Source organism: Mobula birostris, chromosome X (assembly GCF_030028105.1).
Source record: "Mobula birostris isolate sMobBir1 chromosome X, sMobBir1.hap1, whole genome shotgun sequence".
In the NCBI taxonomy this organism is placed as follows: domain Eukaryota; kingdom Metazoa; phylum Chordata; class Chondrichthyes; order Myliobatiformes; family Myliobatidae; genus Mobula; species Mobula birostris.
The window spans coordinates 59,965,899-59,987,667 of record NC_092402.1 but is presented as its reverse complement, the minus strand read 5'-3'; the positions used below and the strand labels follow the sequence as shown (position 1 = coordinate 59,987,667).

General features: G+C 39.4%; 1 protein-coding gene across 1 annotated transcript in view; it reads left to right on the top strand.

The window, feature by feature from the left end:
• The window catches only part of hat1 (histone acetyltransferase 1), a 31,896-nt gene extending 10,467 nt beyond the window's left edge, over positions 1 to 21,429 (top strand). Inside the window, exons 5-11 of the mRNA XM_072249427.1 lie at positions 428 to 607; positions 6,996 to 7,117; positions 7,682 to 7,786; positions 8,933 to 9,039; positions 12,972 to 13,123; positions 18,002 to 18,118; positions 19,805 to 21,429. Of these exons, the coding sequence (XP_072105528.1) occupies positions 428 to 607; positions 6,996 to 7,117; positions 7,682 to 7,786; positions 8,933 to 9,039; positions 12,972 to 13,123; positions 18,002 to 18,118; positions 19,805 to 19,969 (948 nt within the window). The 3' untranslated portion in view covers positions 19,970 to 21,429. The remainder of the gene's footprint in view (positions 1 to 427; positions 608 to 6,995; positions 7,118 to 7,681; positions 7,787 to 8,932; positions 9,040 to 12,971; positions 13,124 to 18,001; positions 18,119 to 19,804) is intronic.
• The last annotated feature ends 340 nt before the right edge of the window (positions 21,430 to 21,769 follow it).

Genomic DNA, 21,769 nt, shown 5'->3' with positions numbered 1-21,769 from the left:
GAGGCCTCCAGTCAGAGAGGCAACCCTCTACTACCACTCTCTGGCTTCTCCTACAAAGCCAATGTCCAATCCAATTTACTAACTCATCCTGAATGCCAAGCAACTGAACCTTCGCAACCAACTCCCTACAGTATGTGGGAACTTGTCAAATGCCTTGCTAAAGTCTATGTAGACAACATCCACTGCCTTGCCTTCATCAACTTTCCTGGTAACTTCCTTGGAAAACTCTATAAGATTGGTTAGACATGATCTGCCACACTATCCTCCATGTCTATCTAAATACTCATATATCTGATCCCTTAGAATACCTTCCAGTAGTCTTCCCACAACTGATGTTTTGCAGAAAGAGAGAAAATAAAGAAATAAAAACTGCTTCCTTTGTGCATGAAGTCTTGTAGTTTATTTTAAACAATTTGTTCCTATCTAGGTTGATAATGTTGAAAGTAAAATGTTAGAATTTATCCCACCTGGTTACTGCAGCAATCTTGATGAGTTTATTGTGCAACTGGAAAAGGATGCCTCCTTCAGACCATTTGGATTACTTATTCACTCATACACCATGTATGATGAGAAAGAAGGAATGGAGTTAAACTATGAGATTTACAAGGTGAGTGAATAAATATAATGATATAGATTTTTTATGGCTATAATGAAGCCTGAGTGATTCTTTGCGTATTTGAACATTTAGTACTAGCATGCCTGGCTTGTGTCTAAACTGAAAATGAATACTGGCCTTCACTTTTCTGTTTTTGTTTTATTGAGAAGTTGAGTTTGCATGTATTTCTCTGCAATAATTTCTGGTATCAGTTTCTTTTCCCTTTATAGTAGTGGAGCTTACTGACACTGACATCCTCCGATGTCTGTGTAGTGACACTTCCATGGATTGAGTATGGATGAAAGTATCCGCAACACCTCTGCTGAAGCAAGGGTGGAATTAATATTATTGAAAATAGGTGGCTTTAGTAATGACATAAAAACATGGTCTGTAGATAACCTCTGGCTTAACTATAACACCAATGTGGAAAACAGTCTGGTTTGATTTCAGGAATTAGCCCGGGAGTAGATGGAGGTTGTGCCTTTGCTCTTCTGCTATTTAATTGGAGGAAAAACATGATCTCCAGCTAATTATTGGATAGGGAGAAACCAATGTCTTTGACCATTACCCTAAGTTTCATTTAGCTACCCAATTTCCATCATAAGATTCCCCCATCTCGTACTCTGCCTCAGTCTACTACTGCTGGTGGCAGTGTTCCCATGCCCTTGCTGTGCTTGACCTTCCTGGTGGCAAAGGTTGTGGTTTTGGAGGGTGCTATCACCATAGGCTAGGCGAGCAACTGCAGTGCATTTTGTAGATGGTACACACTGCAGACAGTGCAGAGGAGGTGCTCATTAGGCAAGTTTAGAGTTTTCACCTTACCTTGGGCCATGTAGATGTTGGAAAGGCCTTGGAGCAACTGGAGATAAGTCACTCGCTGCAGAACACTTGAGTCTCTGAACTGCTCTATTTTTATGTGTTTGGTCCAGTTGTGTTTCTGGTCCCTGGTAACCTCAGGGCATTGGTGGTGATAATGTCATTGAATGTTAGTTTAGGAAGTAGATTTTCTCTCATTGGAAATGAGCATTGCTCAGCACTTTCATGCCATGAATATTACTCTTCAGGCTAAGTACAGCTCCAATGCCTTAGTTAAGATTGCTGGTGACGTCATATTATTGGCCATATTAAAGGTGGCGACGAATTAGCATATAGGAGGGAGATTGAAAGTCTGGCTAAGTGTGCTGTAACAACAACCTCTTAATGTCAGCAAAACCAAAGAGCTGATAATTGACAACAGAAGGAGGAAACCAGAGGTCCATGAGCCAGTCCTCGTTAGGGGATCAGAGTTAGAGAGGGTCAGCACCTTTAAATTCCTCAGCGTTATCATTTCAGATGATCTGTCCTGGGTCCAGCATGTAAGTGTCATTACAGAGAAGGTACGGCATCAAGGAGATATCATAAAACTGAGTGTGTTGCATCACAGTCTGGTATGGAAGCACCAATGTCCTTGAATGGAAAAGCCTACAAAAAGTAGTGGATACAGTCCAGTCCATTATAGATAAAGCCTTCCCCAACTTTGAGCACATCTGCAAGGAGCGCTGTTGCAGGAAAGGACCTCCACTATCCAGGCCATGCTCTTTTCACTGCTGCCATCAGGAATGAGGTACAGGGGCCTCTGGACCTGCACCACCAGCTTCAGGAACAGTTATTACTCCTCAACCATCAGGCTCTTGAACCAAAGACTCACTTTCAAGGACTCTACACTCATGTGCTCAATATTTATTACTTATTTATTGTTATTATATTTTTCTTTTTTACATTTGCACAATTTGTGTTTTTTTTTTGCTCATTGGTTGTCCATCTGTGTGTGCAGTTTTTCATTGTTTCTTTGTATTTACTGTGAATACCTGCAGGAAAATGAATTTTGGGGTAATGTGACATATGTGTACTTTGATAATAAATTTACTTTGAACTTAACAGCTCATGCCTCAATATTGTCTAGGTTTTCCTGTTTGCACTTATGGGCTGCTTCATCTGCTGAGGAGTGTCAGGGAATTGAACATTCTGCAATTATCAACAAACATCCCACTTCTGCCCTTATTACAGAAGGAAGTCGGTGCTGAAGCATCTAATGGTGGTAGCACCCAGGACATAGCTGGGATTGTTGACCTCCATCAACACAACCACCTCTCTTTGTGCAAGGAATGACTCCAACTGTTTAAGTGTATTTTTTCTTTGCATATTGATTTCAGTTTTACGACATCTCCTTGATGTAACACTCAATTAAATGCTGCTTAGTCGTCAAGTGCATTCATCCTCACCTTGTGACTGGAATACAGCTGTGGTCCACGATTTTTGAACTAGGGTTGAGATGAAATTGAAAGAAAATGGTCCTAGCAAAACGCAAACTGGGTATTGAAGAGCTGGTTATTGGTGAATGAGTATAAATTGATAGCATTGTTTGCAACATCACCTTCTATATCACTGTGATTGACAGTAGACTGATTGGATAGTAATTAGCCAGATTGGATGTGTCCTTTTGTAAACCAAGCAAACTGAATGCTTTCCACATGGGTAGATGCCCATTTTGTAACTGTACTAGAACATTTTGACTTGAGCTGCAGCTAGTTCTACATCTTGTTTGTTTTCAGGAAGCTTGGACCCATATAGTCTTGTATACAGTGTTGTATAAAGTGCTCTCAGCTGTTTCTTTATAGTATATGAAGTGAATTGAACTGGCTTCTGTGATGGCGGGGTTGGTAGGAGGAAGCCAAGGCAGATAATCTACTGGGCACATCTGGGTGACTGTGGTTGCAAATGCTTTAGCCTTTTCATCAGCACACATAGGCTGTGCACTTCTGTTTGTTGGAGCATAGCCAACTGCAGTTAGCTGCTTAACTGCCCTCTACTGTTCAAGTCAGGATACAGCAGCAGAGCTGTTTTGTTGGTTGAGGATTCTCTCCGTTGTCTATTATATGTTCCTTCTATTGCTTAGTTTTCACATTGTTCTTTGTAATAACTTCAGATTAGCAGTTTATTTCCAGGTGCATGTTTTGATACTCTTGCAATACTCTTTTACACTCTTATTGAACCAGGGTTGGTCCTCTGGCCTAATGATAATGATAGAGCAAGAGATATATAGAACATTACATCATAGTTCACAATATTGTGCCAACCTTTTAACCTGCTCAAAGATCAATCCAACCCTTCCCTCTGAAAAAACTCTCCATTCAAACCAGAAAGTTGTATTGTAGTTAGGCATAGGCCTGCTCCCCACAGTGCCACTCAGTTTTAAGTTCTGTGGTCTCTGATTTAGCTGGATGTAATGCCACAGAGCACAAAAGGAGTGTTTCCTTTATGTGAATGTGAGCCTTGATGCCTGCAAAGTTAGGTGCAGTGGTTACTCTTCTCATTTCTGTCATGCTCCCAGCCATATTTGCCATTATGTTATCTTTGGTGGGTCTGTCCTGCCTGTGGGACAAGGTGCATCTAAAGGTGCTGATGGGCTAGTCTATATGGGTATGATTCAATAGATTGCTGAGCTACCAGAAATAAGTGGTTCAGAATTAGGAGATCATAGACTATTCTATTCCAAAGGTTTGATGATAGAATTGAAGCTTCTCTTCCTGTGCAATTCTGAATGTCATTGCAGTAAATTATCAGGGCATTGTGTTGTAATTGTTTCCTGAAGCTTGCTTTGCACAGACTAGCTGATGCATTTCCTTGCATTGCAACAGTAGGTATGCTGCAGGAATATGTAAAAATTAGTGTTCTTTGGGGACCTCAAGAGATGGAAAAAAAGCACAAGAAATGTAAGCTGCTTAATTTACTCAAGGCTCTCTTGCTTATTCAGCCTATAATACTACTCTCTCGTAATTCTTCCACCTGACCTAAGATGTTGGTGAGGAGATTGAAGCATTGTGTCACGTTGAAATTGAACATTTTGATCGCCGCTAAGTATTATGCCTTGTTTTATCTTTCTCCTATCTATTGGTATGGTAAAGTGAACACCCCCCCACCTTAGGGAGCAGTAAGTGTCTTGCTCCATCATTGGGATCACAATAGGACAACTTGAGCAAGGTCATTGGGTTATCTTTTCTAAGAGCACATTAACAAGATGTGTTTTTATAACAATGCAGTGGCTTCATTGTTATCCTCTGGTATTAGATTTTTATTTTCAGATTTTGTTCTCCAAAACTGCTTTTGGATTGCCTTTGTAATTTTCAGATCTCATATTCTTTGGGTCGCTGAATTGACCCTAAGTTCAGTTTTGTGACCTCTGCATTTCCTGGGGGAGATATATGGTAATGGATGGAAGATATGGCATTGAATGGGAGTCTTGCTGCTAAACATCTTTAAAATTGAATGTAATAGTCTTGTTTAACTTGCAAGTCATTCTGGATAACCTTCTCATGTATTTATTCGAATGCTTGACATCTAGCCCTGCAACATCATGGAAACAGCCCTAACCAAAATCACATGTGACCTTCCCTGACAGTAATTGGTACACCACAATATATCCTTGACTTTGTGGTAACCTTTGTCATGGCCAACCACACTACTTGAGCATCTACCACTGTCCACATCAGAGTGTAAATGATGTGGATGTCCCTGCATGATTACACTCCCTGTAAGTGTTTTGGCTGGAGGACCAACCAAGAGCTTTGCAACAAATCAGGGCTCTGTGAGATAGCACTGAATCGTTGACATCTTTGATTTTTACAAAGATTTTTTCACTGTAACTAATGTGCCACTCTCCATGCAGAAGAATATATTGTACCAACATACCTGTGATGAGTTTCATGTAGCCTTGCATTTGGTCACAATATTAGGATGTGGGGTAACACATGTAGAACAGAGATGAGAAGAAATGTCTTCACTCAGAAGACAGTGAACCTGTGGAATTCTCTACCACAGAAGGTAGAGGAGGCCAAGTTGCTCAAGAAGATAAAAACAGGATAAATTGGGAGGGGGCACAGAAGAGTAGGAATGTTGTATTGAGTTAGAGGATCAGCTATGATTGTATTGAATGATGGAGCAGGCTTGAAGAGCTCAGTGGCCTGTTCTTGTTTTTTTTTGGATATTTCTATGTATGTGTCCATGTCTAGTCTGGTGCATAAGTATATTTGGCTATTCTTTGTGCAATCTTGCTGCCTTTAAATGGTTAGCAACTTGAACATGGGAGATTTATAGGCTACAACTGTAATGGTTGTTATGCTGCAGTTTTGAAAGCACTACACATTAAATAATTCGAACACACATGTCACATTCAGTTACTGAGACACAAAATGGCCACAAGTCTTGTCAGTCTTGTGCCTTTAAACTTGTAACTCATGACGACACTGCTTTCAAGACAAGATGATGCCTTTTATAAGAAGGATGGCTAGAAATTATAGACGTGTGTGTGTGTGTGTAAGTGTGGGTTGTGGTAAGAAGGTAGAGTCGGACAACTTGATTGTTGTCAAGTTACTCCTACTAGGCAATATGCATATGGAACATTGAGTTCCTTCCTCTCTGATCAAATATCCTACCAATACTCACTATCTCTGCTTACCTCATGTAGAAGAATAGATATGATGGATGATGGCTAATATTCAAGAGTTTAACACCAAGTAAGACCTTGCATTGTAAGGAGTGACTTTTAAAAAATCATCAAAAGAATAATATAACAAAAACTGATTCAGCTCTTGTATCAATATGCTGACACACAACTCTGCTGATACACTGAGCAGCCCATTCCAGATGCTTACCTCTACCTGCATAAAGGGAATGAAGTTGAACTGCCTCTTCATCCAACTTTAGGATGGGTGCTTCTTGGCAGTTTTTTGGTGATCAACATTTTCATTTACTTTGTCTGTGTCCCCTTTACGATGGTCCAGAGCTGCTGCTCCTTTGAAAATGCTTCCAGTTTATTCTGCCTTTCCTGGTAACCCCACCACTGTTCAATTACCTTCTGCTTCACCCTGGCACCTGGGTGACTTCCTCATGGTGGAGAGCTCAGGAACTGTACACAGAGCTCCAAGTAGGACAGGACCAAGGCGCTGTACAAAATCAATCACTGTACATGAGATTCTGCAGAAGCAAGAAATCCAGAGTAATAGACACAGAATGCTGGAAGAACTCAGCAAGACAGTGTCTATGGAGAGGAGTAAACAGTCTCTTCATAATTATAGAGCCCAAGACCAGGTTTTCTCTATTATTCCCACACTTTTAGGTTTTAGTCGAACATTAGCCCTGATTCCTTTTCAGTGTTGTCCTGTTGAGTAAGCTTATACTACCACTGTTTAGTATCCATCCACAATCTTGAGCTGTCTCCACAAAGAATCAAAACTGAAGTGATTAAATCATCTGCATCACACAGATGCTAAATGTATTTTGGGGCACATCAACCATTCATTTAAGCATTACCAGGCAAATTTAGGTTGCAGTTGAATGATGATGATAATGCTCTTTTGTGCAGACTGATATTACCTGTCCAGGATTCAGAGAATATCACAAGAGACTACAGACCTTCCTTATCTGGTTCATTGAAACAGCAAGCTTCATTGATGTGGATGATGACAAATGGCAGTTCTTTCTCGTGTAAGTAGACATCTGATGCATTGCAGAGATGTATTTTGTGAAGCCTGTCTAATTGCAGTGTCTGAAGTTAAGATGTACTTGGATTAATTGATTCTGGCCAGAGCTCTCTGCTGATTTAATGTTAAACGAAAGTATTAAACCAAATACTGCAGGTACTGGAAATCGGAAACAAAACAGTAAATGCAGGAAACACTCAGCAGGGCAGGCAACATCTGAGAGAGAAACAGTTAATATTGCAGGTTCAAGGATCTTTGTCAGAGCTGTTACTTTTCAATGTGTACTAACTTGAGCCATCAGTTAGTAAAGCAGAAACTGAGACAAAATACACACAGTAGAATGAATACAGTCACTAATGAGGATATGTAGTACATCTCCACACACACACACACACACACACACACACACACACACACACACAGCCACCCCCCCCCCCCCCCAGTGGCTCACTGCTTTTGAGGATAGGAATGGATTGAGTGGGAGTCAACTCCATGCACATTACCTACACTGAGGATCCTGAAGTGAGTGAAAATTAATAAGTTATTTCCCTATTTTTATTTTACACAGGTTTGAAAAGTACCTTGAAGATGGCTGTCCACGTTTTGCAACTGTGGGTTATATGACTGTATATAATTTCTATGCGTACCCTGATAAAATGAGACCTCGAATTGGGTAGGTAACTTGGCAGCAAGATGTCATACAGAAATATTCTATTTTGGAGTAAATTTTGGAAAAAAAAAAGTCAAATTTGAGAAATCTCAAATTATCTTGATAAAGTGTCACTGTTATTGTCAGTACAATAGAATAATTTATTTCTCTTTCCATCAAAAGCTCGCATTTGCCAACATTAGAGATGCTCTGTAAATATCCCAAGGAATTTCAGAAAGCCATGATTAGACAAAATTGGAGATTGAGACCGAGGAGCAAACAAGGATACCTGACTTAAAGATGAGAGACGTAACATATTAAGGAGAGAGAGAGGTAGAAAACAGAACTTTAGTGCCTTAGTGCCTTGGGGGTTTTTATGTCAGAAGATATATTGCCAGTAGTATGGAGGTGGGAGGAAAAAATGCATACAAGAAAAAATGGCAAGTTTCAGGTGAGAGAAAGGTGCTGGAGGTTAGGAAGTAACACCAGAGATCGGGAGCGGAGTACAAAAAGAGCATCAACAGAGGCTGTGTATGAGGAGAGATTTTTAACACACAGATGCCAATCGGGCAATGTTTGGAAATTGGAGGAAGAGAAGTTGTGTGGTATCTTTGTTCTTCAGGATGCTCTTGGAATTGTGTGTAGTTAAGACAAAGTGTAGTGCAGTCCCACTAAATCTAGACAATGCTTACATTAGTACAACAATCAAAGTGACCTTGTCTGTGACTGAGGCATCAGTAGAGTGGCTACATTAGATGACAAATCAAGAGGATAGTTGTGAATATTAGCTGCAGAGTTTCTAAGGAGACATATCATTTTTATAAAAGAGCTATTGAAGATAGGGCTAAGGGAAATAGATTGAAATCGCCAACATTGAAAAGTGACTCAAAACCAAGGTTGAGGGCGAGCAGGATGTCTTAGTTAGAATTGCAGGGTGATATATTTAAAAGAGAAGCAGGATGGAGCAAAATGTTCCAATGGGGGTGGGCGGGGGGGAATGAGTCTGGTTAAATACTGATCCAAGAGAGAGAATCAAAAGGTAGAATGTGAGTGCCAAGAAGAAATAAAAAGTGAAAGAGACCAACAGCTAAAAATACACACTTCAAAGGATGCAGACTGATACAATTGAACAATGACTTTCTATTAATTCTTTTTGTTTTTTTTTCCAAGCCAAATGCTGGTGCTGCCTCCGTTCCAAGGTGAAGGACACGGTGCACAACTGATGGAGACGGTCCAGAAATATTACACAACAAAGCCATCCATTTTGGATATCACTGGTCAGTCTCTGCACTGGAACATGTTCAACAATTACTTTTGAGAGAGCATGTGAATCGTGCAAAGTAACAGTTGGAATTGAAAGCAATTAGAAAATGTTTGCCAAGAGAATTTGCTGTCCAAGGGCAACTGTCCGTCCTTAGCTGTTCGATATCTTTGTGACCAGGGAGATGTGGTTTGGCAGGGAAGGTGATTTAAATCCTTTTCTTTAGTCCATTTGCTGTTAGTGTCCATCTGTTAGTCTGCTGTAATTGACCTGCTGTTTTTCATTGAAATTAGATAACAGAGGGGAAATCCAACCTGCATTCCATGTCCAATTTAAACAGGTCAATTTTCCAGCCAATATGTGTTGACTGACATAAATGATTACCACAGAGTAAAACCAATACTGAAACAGCCATGGTATTTTCAAGCAAAGTGGACTTTTGAAAATGTCTGAATATGGGTATTGTTGGATCTCTGTTTAATTTCTGATCCTTAATTCTTCCAGGAGTCAAAACTAGCGAGCAGTCTTAATTCCAAGATTTCACTTTATTTTAAAGTGCAAACAAACTAAATAAAGAGCTGAGAAACTATGCTAAGAGGGAATTAATGTTAAGGGATGTAAGACAAAACAATAAAAGATGGTGTTTCTGATAAATCTATCATTTTTATGGATGAGAGAAATTCCTTAGATAGAGAATAAACTAGGTAATGTGCTAATATTTAGCCAATGAAAAATGAGAAAGATGATAAACTGTTAGTTTAGCTGTTATACCACTTTCTGCCAGTAAGTGTGAAAAATACATGAGTTGCCAGCAAGACTCTCTTAACCAAAACAAAAATCTGCAGATATTGGAAATCCAAAATGTTTTAAATACTTGGCAGGTTAGGCAGCATATGTGGAGTTAATTATTTTTATTAACCACCGTTAAGTGCCCTTGAGAAGGTGATGGAGAATCCCTGCTGCCTTTAAGGTGAAGGTACTCTACGCTGTTGGAAGTTGCAGGATATAGATCCGGCAAGAGCAAAGGAATGTGATATACTTCCAAGTCAGGATGGTGTGTGATTTGTAAAGAAATTTGGAGATTGTAGCTTTCCATTGTATTTGCATTGACCCAAATTCAGGTATTTTATCAGTATATGCACTTAAACGAACAACGTTCTAGTTGGGAGATGCTGTCTGAATAGTCTTGATGAGTAACTAGTGCAGTGTGCAAATACTGCAGGCATGGTGTAGAAGCTGGTGAATGGAATGAATACAGTGGATTCCAGTTAATTGGGACATATTGGAACCAGTACATTTTGGCCCAATTAAATGGCTGCCCCAATTAGCCAGTTTCATGAAAATGGTTAAAAAAGTATTTTTAAAAAAAGGCAAACCGAGTAACAAATTATTTGAATGAAATACATAACAAATTAGATCACTACTAATACCACTACAGTACTATGAATTGTGTATTAGTTCCTAATTGTTATCGCCAGAGGAATTGATCCAGTGTACATTGTTATTTTGATTGACAGTAAATTCACAAAATCAGTGCAGACACATCATACAGATAATGGACAGCCTTCATACAATGCTTTCCACCGTTGCATCCTCCAAATCTTCATTTTCATTGTAATATTCAAGATGATACCTTCAAATTCTCTGTATTTCCCAACTTGTTGATGTAGTGAAATCATTTTATTTTCATTTCTGGCATCTCCAAGCCTGAATGCTTGAAACCAAAGTGAGCAAAGCAATTCTGAATTATCTTAATGTTTATTTCTCACCAACTATCAGTGACAAAACTCACTGCTTTTTGAACACAAACACACACAACTGACACTACTTGAAAACTATTCCATCTATTCTTTGGAACGTAGAAGGTTGAGGGGGGAATTTGATAGAGGTATTTAAAATTATGAGAGGGATAGATAGAGTTGATGTGGATAGGCTTTTTCCATTGAGAGTGGGGGAGATTCAAACAAGAGGACATGAGTTGAGAGTTAAGGGCAAAAGTTTAGGGGTAACATGAGGGGGAACTTCTTTACTCAGAGAATGGTGGCTATGTGGAACGAGCTTCCAGCAGAAGTGGTTGACGTAGGTTCGATGTTGTTTAAAGTTAAACTGGACAGCTATATGGACAGGAAAGGAATGGAGGGTCGTGGGCTGAGTGCAGGTGGGACTGGGTGAGAGTAAGAGCTTGGCACGGACTAGAAGGGCCGAGATGGCCTGTTTCCGTGCTGTAATTGTTATATGGTTATAAGCACGGTTTAGTGTCTAATGGCCACACAAGTGCATGCAACTGACGCTAGTTAGAAACTGTTTGACATAGTGTCCCAAATGAACTAAGGGAATCTGGCTGTTTTGTCAATAAGTTTTTATTCTTTAAAGAGTTTTCCCAAATAAGACCATAAGACATAGGAGCGGGATTAGGCCATTTGGCCCATCGAGTCTGCTCTGCCATTCAATCATGACTGATCCTTTTTTCCCCTCCTCAGCCCCACTCCCCAGCCGTCTCCCCATAACCTTTGATGCCATGTCCAATCAAGAACCTATGAAGTTCTGCCTTAAATATACCCAACGACCTGGCCTCCACAGCTACCTGGGGTAACAAATTCCACAAATTCACCACCCTCTGGCTAAAGAAATTTCTCCACTTCTGTTTTAAATGGATACCCCTCTATCCTGAGGCTATGCTCTGTTGTCCTAGACTCCCCCATCATGGGAAACATCCGTTCCACATCTACTCTGTTTAGGCCTTTCAACATTTGAAAGGTTTCAATGAGATTTCCCCCTCATCCTTCTGAATTCCAGTGAGTACAGACCCAGGGCTATCAAACTTTCCTTGTATGATAACCCCTTCATTCCTGGAATCATCCTTGTGAACCTCCTCTGAACCCTCTCCAATGCTATCACATCTTTTCTTAGACGAGGAGCCCAAAACTGTTCACAATACTCAAGGGGAGGCCTCACCAGTGCCTTATTAAGCCTCAGCATCACATCCTTGCTCTTGTATTCTAGACCTCTTGAAATGAATGCTAACATAGTATTTGCCTTCCTCATCACTGACTCAACCTGCAAGTTAACCTTCAGGTTGTTCTGCACAAGGACTCCCAAGTCCCTTTGCATCTCAGATTCCTGGAATTTCTCCCCATTTAGAAAATAGTCTGCACATTTATTTCTGCTACCAAAGTGCATGACCATGTATTTTCCAACATTGTATTTCATTTGCCACTTTTTTCCCATTCTCCTAATCTGTCCAAGCCATTCTGCATCCTACCTATTTCCTCAACACTACCTGCCCTTCCACCAATCTTCGTATCATCTTCAAACTTGGCATCGAAACCACTTATTCCATTTAAGTGGCTGTCCTGATTAACCAATAACCCAATTAAATTGAATCCTCTGTATTTAAGATGGGGACAGGTACTTTGCCCTGGATGTTGAACTTTGGAATTGCAGTCATCTAGGCATTCATTTATGCTTCTGGAACTGTGTTTTGTAGTTGATAGAAAGACTTCGGGGAATTGAGAAATTAGATACTTCCACAGAATATCCAGACTGTGACTTGCAGTCATAGCATTTATGTGGCTGGGATGGTTAAATTTCTGATCACTGGTGAACCCAGGATATTGATTTGGTGATAATGTCACTAGAAGATGGATTATCTTCTCGTGTCATATTAGTAGAGACTTCTTCATTTTCGAGGAATTCCAAATAGAGTTGAATGGTGTAATCTCAATTTACCAAAGTAGCAGAAAGTTCAATATTTTTCTTTTTAACTGACAAAGAAATAATCATGACAAGGGGTTTGATAATGGATTGCTTGGATCAGCACAGACATGGGCCAAAGGGGTTGTTCCTATGTCTATAAATGTTTTTCCATCCCTTAATGTTTTATGTTTGCAGTAATTTCTGTCCCAAATCATATGCCATGTTTAAAGGGTGTTTAATTTGGAATTTCAGCTGAAGAACCATCTGACGACTTTGTGAAATTACGAGATTATGTTCTTGCTAAACTTTGCCAGGATCTCCCTGCCTTTTCACCTGAAAAACTCAGGAAAGGATTCAGTGCAGAAATGGTAGAAGAGGCCAGAAGAACCTGGAAAATAAATAAGGTATTTGTGATTTACTCACTATGATAGCGGATTTCAAATTTCATCAGGTTTTCCAAATCATACACAGTCAGTATCTTGTACCCTGTGGTGTACACTTTGGGGCCTTGCCAACTTGCCTCCTTTTGTTGACAGTGGCTCCTATATCAAGTTTGCCAGTTTTGGCACAGTTTAGAATGCATGTGCGCCCACAACAAAATTACTATACAATTCAAAAGTATGTGAAATAAAAGTTCACATGAGAGTAAAAGGGAATATTTGCAGATAGAACTTTATTTCCTATTTGACAGCAAGATGTGAAGGGATTCCAGATTGATTCCTGAGGAATCAATAAACAATTTATTTTTTATATCTTCGTGTGCAATAGCAGGAATGTATAGAATGAAATGAGCCAAATTTAGTTAATTTAATAGGTGGAAATGCATGCTTTTAGGATTATGCTCTCTAGTTTGTATTGCTTCTCATACTTCAATTGAAATGTAGTGCTTCAGCATTAAATTTCATCTGCATTTGTTCTATCAGCCTACCTAATCTCTCATTGAAGTCTGTTACCATCCTCTTCACAACTCACCTATGCCTCCAACTCAATGTGTTACTTGCAGATTTAGAAATTGTGTCATGTTTTCCCAAGTCCAGATTATTATCAAGTACTAAGAAAAACCATGATTCTAGTGACTCATGAGACTCACCACTACAGACTTCTTCCAGTTTGAACAGTAGTTTAATCTAACTTTTACTTTCTGTTATTTAGCCATTTATGTGCTACTGTTACCCTTTTCGTTACATTGGATTTAAAACTGATAACAAGCCTCTTATCAACACACCTCAAATTATCTTTTTTTTGGGAATCCATATATATCCCAATAACTGCATGACTCATTGATCCTTTGCCACCTCCAAAAAAAAACTCTTATATCATGTTTTTTTTTAAATTACACTTGTCCAAGTGACTGCTAATTGCATCCATGATTACCATGTCTTCACTGTTCAAGTTTAAGATGACTGATCTTTAATTGTTGAATTATCATTGCATTTTTAACAGACCTTTCTAATTCCCCAATTAACACTTCAGTTCTAAGTTAACTGGAATTTCAGTTCCAATATACATTTTCCACTTCTAACATTTCTATTTGTCAGAAACTGCTGATCTCTTGGGATTTTCACTCACAATAGTCTCTAGAATTTACGGAGAATGGTGCCAAAAGCAAAATAAGAACATCCACTGAGTGGCAGTTCTGTGGGCAGAAACACCTTGTTAATGAGAGAGGTCAGAGGAGAATGGCCAGACTGGTTCAAGCTGACAGGAAGATGACAGTAACTTGAGTAGCCACACATACAACAGTGGTGTATAGAAGAGCAAATCTGAATGCACAACATGTCGAACCTTGAGGTGGATGGGCTACAGCAGCAGAAGACCATGAACATGCACTCAGTGTCCATTTTATTAGATACAGGAGATACCTAATAAAGTGGCCACTGAATGTATCAACCTCATAACAATTAGAGGCAAAGAAATTGTGGGTTTGTGACTCAAGCTTGTTACTGCTAAGGTTTATAACATCAGTAGGGACATTCCCTTTTCAAGATTTACATTTACTTATCACATGTACATCAACGCATACAGTGAAATGTGTCATTTACGTTAACAAACACACAAGAATGTGCGGGGGCAGCCCTCAAGTGTCACTGTACATTTTAGTGCCAACATAGCATGCCCTCAATGCTCCGCAGAACACAACAAGCAACAAAACAATAACAGCAAAATAAACCCTATTCCTCCCTCCCACCCATACACATACACAGTCCTCTCACCGTAGGATCTGCTGTCTACTTTGGCCTCCTTTTCCTGAGGCCTTGTAAATTTTCCTTATGATACCAACCTCTTGATGATCAGGAATGACAGCAAAGATGTACTAAATCTGCTCCTGTAGGATGCAATCAAGGACATTCAGAAATAGATGTGGTTGAGCAGGTCTTTAAAGTGTTGCTTCCGATGGCACGAACTCTGATCCTGATAACTTCACCTTCATCCTTGGCTCTCAGTAGGATAGAATCTTAAGTTTTGGGACTCTAGGCGGCCTTGACAGCACTGAAGAAACTGTGTGTGTCATGGTTGTCCTTGAATTGCTGAAAGTCATGTAATCTTTCTATCCAGTATCTGCCCTTTGGGTCACCAGGTTTCTGCTGGACTTCTATCTTCAGATGTCCATAGAACTGTTCTTTTCCATTTAGCTTCCAATCCAAGAACACTGTATACATTTGCAAATAATTATCTCCTCAGTCTCTCAGACATTCTCATCAAACCATTCCTGGTCTTCTTGTAAGTGAAACCAAGATGCTCTTCACAGATGCCAATTATGGTGAACTTCAGGGCAGTTCAGTGGGCATTCTGCAACTCCTTCTGGCGGGGAATCAACAGGTTGCTTCTGAGGATCTGGTTAAGAAGACCTACATTGTGGGGTCCTTGAGAATATTCATATTGGTCTTCTTTCCTCATTGTTTCTAATACCACTAATGTTTGGAGCCAGGTTGATGGGGACAACAGAGTAAATTAGGTGGAGCAGTCAATAGTACCTGTCAGGGAACAAGTGGTGTGAATAGCTTTCTGGACCCTCACTCAAATGATGTTTAATCTAACAGATGTCCATGCTTAGACCAGATTGTTGCCGTGAGGTCTTGTGCTTATCCTTTTGATACAGAATATTGCATATGACCCAATCATGGTTTTCCATAATTTTCAATTTGTTTTTTGTTATTTATTTAGGAGATATGCAAAATAATTTCCCAATCATTTTGTAATTAGACATAATTTCTGCTTCGCTTCTAAGGTAGCCACATTTACTTTAGCTACTTATTTTATTAAGAATTTCAACAATCTGTTTTTAATTTGTCTGTAGCTGGATAACTGTCATTCTATTCTGTTGCTTTGTGGATCATCCATCTCTAGTTTATAGAATTCTCCCAATTTTACAGTTGTTGGCAATGTAAGTCACTTAATACCACTCTTGGTCTATTTATTTGCAAGTTTTTGAGGAATGTATATTTGTTGTGAATGATGGAATACGACCTCAAATATTAATCATTACTTTTCTGCCATTGCAGTTTTAAATCTAATTTTATAATTACCCTGGTCAACAAGTGCATCCAGTTTCTTATTGACAGTACTGGGGAACTGGAGATGGAGCTGATGAACTCAGGATCATTCGGATGGGTGGGGGGTTAATTGACAGGCGATGCAGGGCAATGGTTACACTTAAGGTGCAGGACATGGGTAACTGGGCAACTGTCAGGAGGGCGAAAAGGGATAGGCTGCCAGTACAGGGTACCCCTGTAGCAGTTCCCCCTCAATAACAATATGATGACTTAGCAGAGGAAAGCCATTGTGGTCAGGTGCTTTGGTGGAGAAGTCACAGAGTGGTAGGAGATGGTTGCCTCTCTGACTGATGGCCTATGACTGGTGATGTGTGGAGGGATTAATGTTGGGTCTGTTGTTGCTTGTCATCTATATCAATGGTCTGGATGATAATATGCTAAGCAAATCATTAGCAAATTTGCAGATGACACCAAGATTGGGATTGTAGTAGACAGTGAGGAAGGCTATCATTGCTTGCATGGGGATCTGGACAGCTGGAAAAATGGGCTGATAAATGGAAGATGGAATTTAATGCAGATAAGTGTGAGCTGTTGCACTTTGGGAGAACAAACCAGTGTAGGACTTGCACAGTGAATGATAGGGCACTGAGTACTATGGTAGAACAGAAGAATCTGGGAATATAGATCTATAATTCCTTGAAAATGGCGTCACAGGTAGATGGGGTCTTTTTTAAAAAAGAAAAGCAAGCTTTGGCACATTGACCTTCGTAAATCAAAGTACTGAGCTGAGAAGTTAGGACATTATGTTGAAGTTGCATAAGACATTGGATTATTGTATGCAGTTTTGGTCACTAACGTACAGGAAAGATGTCAATAAGATTGGAAAAAGTACAGAGAAAATTTACAAGGATGTTGCCAGGACTTGATAATCTGAGTCATAGGGAAAGATTGACTAGGTTAGGAATTTATTCCCTAGATCGTAGGAGAATGAGTGGAGATTTGATGGAGATGTACAAAATTATGAGGGGTAAGTGCAAGCAGGCTTTTTCCACTGAGATTGGGTGAGACTAGAACTAAAGGTCATAGGCTAAAGGTGAAAGGTGAAATGTTTAAGGGGAACATGAGGGGGAACTTCTTCACTCAGAGCTTGGTGAGGGTGTGAAACGAGCTGCCAGAGTGAATGCAAGTCTGATTTCAACATTTAAGAAAAGTTTGGATTAGTAAACGGGTGGGAGAGCTATGGTCCAGGTGCAGGCTGGTGAGACTAGGCAGAATAATAGTTGGCATGGACTTTTTCAGTGTTTTAGTTTTCTAAGATTCTAACTTGACCTCATGTTGAATGCAATTGACTTTATTCAAGTTTAAGACACTATTGCAGAGCCATTGTAAACTCATTATAAGCAACTACAGACCACTTCTTTGAGATGGACAGAGACCTAGCAGGAACTCAATGAATTTCTACTTTCTTTTTACACCAAATTTTTGTTCACATTCCTCCTTCTCTCTCCTTGCAGTTGCACTGTCTTTTATACTGTGTGCCAGATTTTTCATCTCATTTTTCATAGAACAATCTTCATTGTTACCACAGAGGGGCTTTTAAAAATATAAATTCCCAAGGAAATAACATTGTCCAAGGGTTGTCCACATCAACAGTTTTATATCCTGCAAACTGCCCCCGGTTCCTTTTTTATTTATCCTTTTAACTTATGGCTATGTTAATAAAACAATAACCTGGAGTCTGAAGAAAATTTAAGCCTGCAGTCTTTTAATATTTTTACAACTTTTCAGCATCACGCAAGAAGGGTATATGAGATTCTACGGCTGCGAGTGACCAACATGAGTGACCCAGTGCAAAGCAGCGAGTACCGGTTGGATGTGAAACGCAGGCTTGCCATTCCCTTTAAGGTATTTAGGACAATATTTTTCTTGCCGAGATTAATGTTGAGAGAGAGCAGAGTTGAAACAGTTGGGGTGGTATGTTGGTTGTGTGGTGATGGTGCAAGGCAGATCTGAGCACCCACATATACTTAAATAATACAGGATAACAGTAAAAGATTGACTTGCTTGCTTCCTATGATGCCATGGCATTGATACCCACAGCCCATTTTAATTTCCTCATTCACTTTGAGAACCCGAAGTTCCCCTCCATGTCAAAGTTAAAAATATGTTCCTTCATCACCACTGGGTCTAAATCCTGGAGTTTCCTCCCCAATCACACTGTGGGAGTACCTTTGCCAGAAGGACTGCAGTAGTTCCAGAAGACAGCTCACTGCCTTCTCAAGGGGCAATAAATTCTGGTTTTTATCTGTGATCCCCCCCAAAAAATGACTGTTAGGAGTGAGGAAGATCAGCCTGAAGTTATGGAACAACTCAGTTTTTTTTCTTGCTCCCCACATCAGTGGTCTTACTTTGCAAGAAAATTGGAGTTCAGATTTGATGTTTTCTTGTTTTCTTCCAATTTTCTAATACATTGTTCAAAATTGATTGCAATTAAGTTGTTTTGTGCTCTAGGCTGGGTCAGGTGGCATTATTCTTTCCACAGATGACTTTAGGATTTATGATCCAATTATCACCCTTATGGCAATGATTTTACCAAACAATGGAGGATCTGAACTCCCAATGTCTGTGTCATTAGTCCAGTACTATAACCAGTTAATTACAGTACCTATTCATTGTTCATCTCATGGGTCAAGAAATTGATTGGTTAGTTCCTTTCATAGTACAGCACAGGAACAGGCCTTTCATCCCACAGTGTCTGTGCTAACCATGCAAATTTTAACTATTCCCATTTACCTGCACATGGCGTATATCCATCTATTCCCTGCCTGTTCATGTGACTATTCAAATACTTGTTGACCTCCACTATTATATCTGCTTTCACTACTTCCACTGGCAGTCCATTCCAGGGACACACCATGGTTTAAATAAAAACTGGCCTTCTAAATCTCCTTTAAACTCTCCCCCTCTTTAAAGCTGCGTCCTTTAGTATTTGACAGTTTCACCCTGGAAAAAAAAGACTCTTATCTACCCTACCTATACCTCTCATAACATTGTAAACTTCTATCAGGTCATCCATCAGCCTCTAACGCATTAGAGAAAGTAGCCCAAATTTGTCCAACCTCTCCTTATAGCACATGCCCTCTAATCCAGGCAGTATCCTGGTAAACCTCTTCAGCATCTTCTCCAAAGCCTCCACATCCTTCCTGTAATATGACCAGTAATGCACGCAGTACTGTTAAATATGGCCTCGCCAGAGTTTTATAAAGTAATGATTTGTGTAATTGTCACCCATTCAGCCATTCCTCCCAACTCAATTATCTCATCTGACATTGCTGTTACAGTCTGGAGTTTTTTCTGTAGTCCTATCCCAACCAAAGTACTGACATTCTGTTACCCCCAGTCCCATTATTATATATTAACTATTTGCTGTGGCAGAACTTTTTTCAACAACCATGTAGTATGAGCCAAAGAAGAAGGAGAAAAGTCTATTATACTTTTGCTAACTCCTGTTATACAACCTTAGTACAAAGACCTATTTTATAGCTTTGTCATTTAATTTGTCATTAAATCTTTCTCATTTAATTTTCTCAGAAAAATAAGAAAGAAGCAACGCGTCTTTCTCGTTTGATGCCTGAAGATTGGCTTGCACAACAGGCAGAGATGAGTTTGAGCCAAGAGCAGGAATATTTGGAAGAAACCTATCAGAGTACCGTGGAACAGTACCGACGTATCCTAGAGCGATTGGCACGTGCCTGAATTCCTTTGCGATTCTTCCCTTCCCTCCCCCCCCCCCCCTTTATTTGTATGCAAGAGTCTAGATTGGTTGACTATGGTTGTTAATGTTGCATTGTATTTTGTGGTCAAGAGACTTTTGCCAATCACAATCAGTAAGTGGCTTTCCATTGAAACTGAAGCACTTGAATCAATGTTAAGCCTTTCTCTGTTACAGTGTATACGTTGCTTAAAATTGTGACATCAATTCAAACAATATCTTTTCAAAATGTATATATAGAAGCACTGTACTATATTTTTAGAAACATATTTACTGAACTACTTCTGGAATGTCTAGCTGCAATTAATGATTTTGGTGGGAGACAAGGCCAATGGACTCTGAAGATGTTCATTTAGCAGAGAAAGCCAGTGTCCTGTCCACCAGCTATGCTTTTTGGCATTAGATAAAAAAAAAATTCTAGTTTGTCTGATTTGATTTATTTTTGGAACTTGAGAGTTCAGCAAACAATTATGCCTTAGTTTTATATCACTATGTACTTCTGGTAAAAATAAATATACTTTGTTATCCAGTTTTAAAAAAATATATTAAAGGGTGGTACAGTATTCACAGCGAACACTGCTGGTACAATCACTAATACTGGAATTCTACCACCAATGAATAGTCTATAAGTAAATAGTAAAAGTATATGCAAAGTACCTTTTAACTTCACCCAGCTGGTGAGAATTTGGCATTTGCACTCCATTGGCCTATTGCCTTTGGATATCAATTCAACTTAGATTAGTAGGATAAAGTATCTTCTGTATCAGCATGGTGGTATATGACTGCTGTGTGAAATGAGTTTCAATATTTGGTCTGGTCAGAAGTACATCTGGCGTGTGATATGTTGCATTGTAACACTGTTGAAATGGCCCTCTTAATTTTTGGCTGAGAGTCTTACTTTTTCCAACTTGTCTGTATTTGCTTTGGGAGTTTTTGCTGAATCACATTTGTGTATGAAATATACATAATTCTATTTCCACTAACAGCTCTCACTTTTGATGGAAGAATGTTACATGATGAACTTGTGGGGATATCAACTATTTTGCTTCTGTGTTGCTTTTTGAATCTTACTGGCCATTTTTTTGCTCCATGAATTCTTATCTGTATGGATGGAGCCAAGTCCTTAAGTGAGATTCTATAAAGGTATTTTTGCAGGGTGTTGTGCATCATTTTGAACATTCTGATGAATACTATTGTTAATCACAAATCTTAGCATTGCAATTATGGACTCTAGTCGCAGCAGTAATAGTTCCACCAACCGAAAAATAAACACATTTGAGGTGTTTCCAGAGTTACCAGTTTTATTTTCACTCATCTTTTCAAGAAGACAAGAACCATCCTTGTAAGTTTTCTTTGCATTTATATTAAGAATCCTTTAGTAACTTTTTGTAACAGTTGTTGTTGCAAAAACGGCGTTTCTATGAGTGTGATTAAAAGTGTTGCTTGAAAATTGGATTTGGACCACCTTTGTTGTTCTGAACATACGCTGTATATTGTGCTAATCCCAACTGAAATCTCCACAAAAAATTAGAATTGGCTAAATTTGTGTTAAATATAGACCTCTGGACAGCACACAGATCATGCTGTTAAGCGTGTCTAATTCATTGTTGGAAACTACCTGAAAAGCTTGCAGCTGCTGCACTGATCACTGGAAATGGTGTCAAACTTTGAATGGTCCCCATAACAGCCACAAAAAACTAGTTTGTAAAAAGCTTTGCACTAGGGTAAAAGAAAAAATGCATGGGCCACGGGAATATGTGAGAGACCACCCCCTTGAAGTCCTC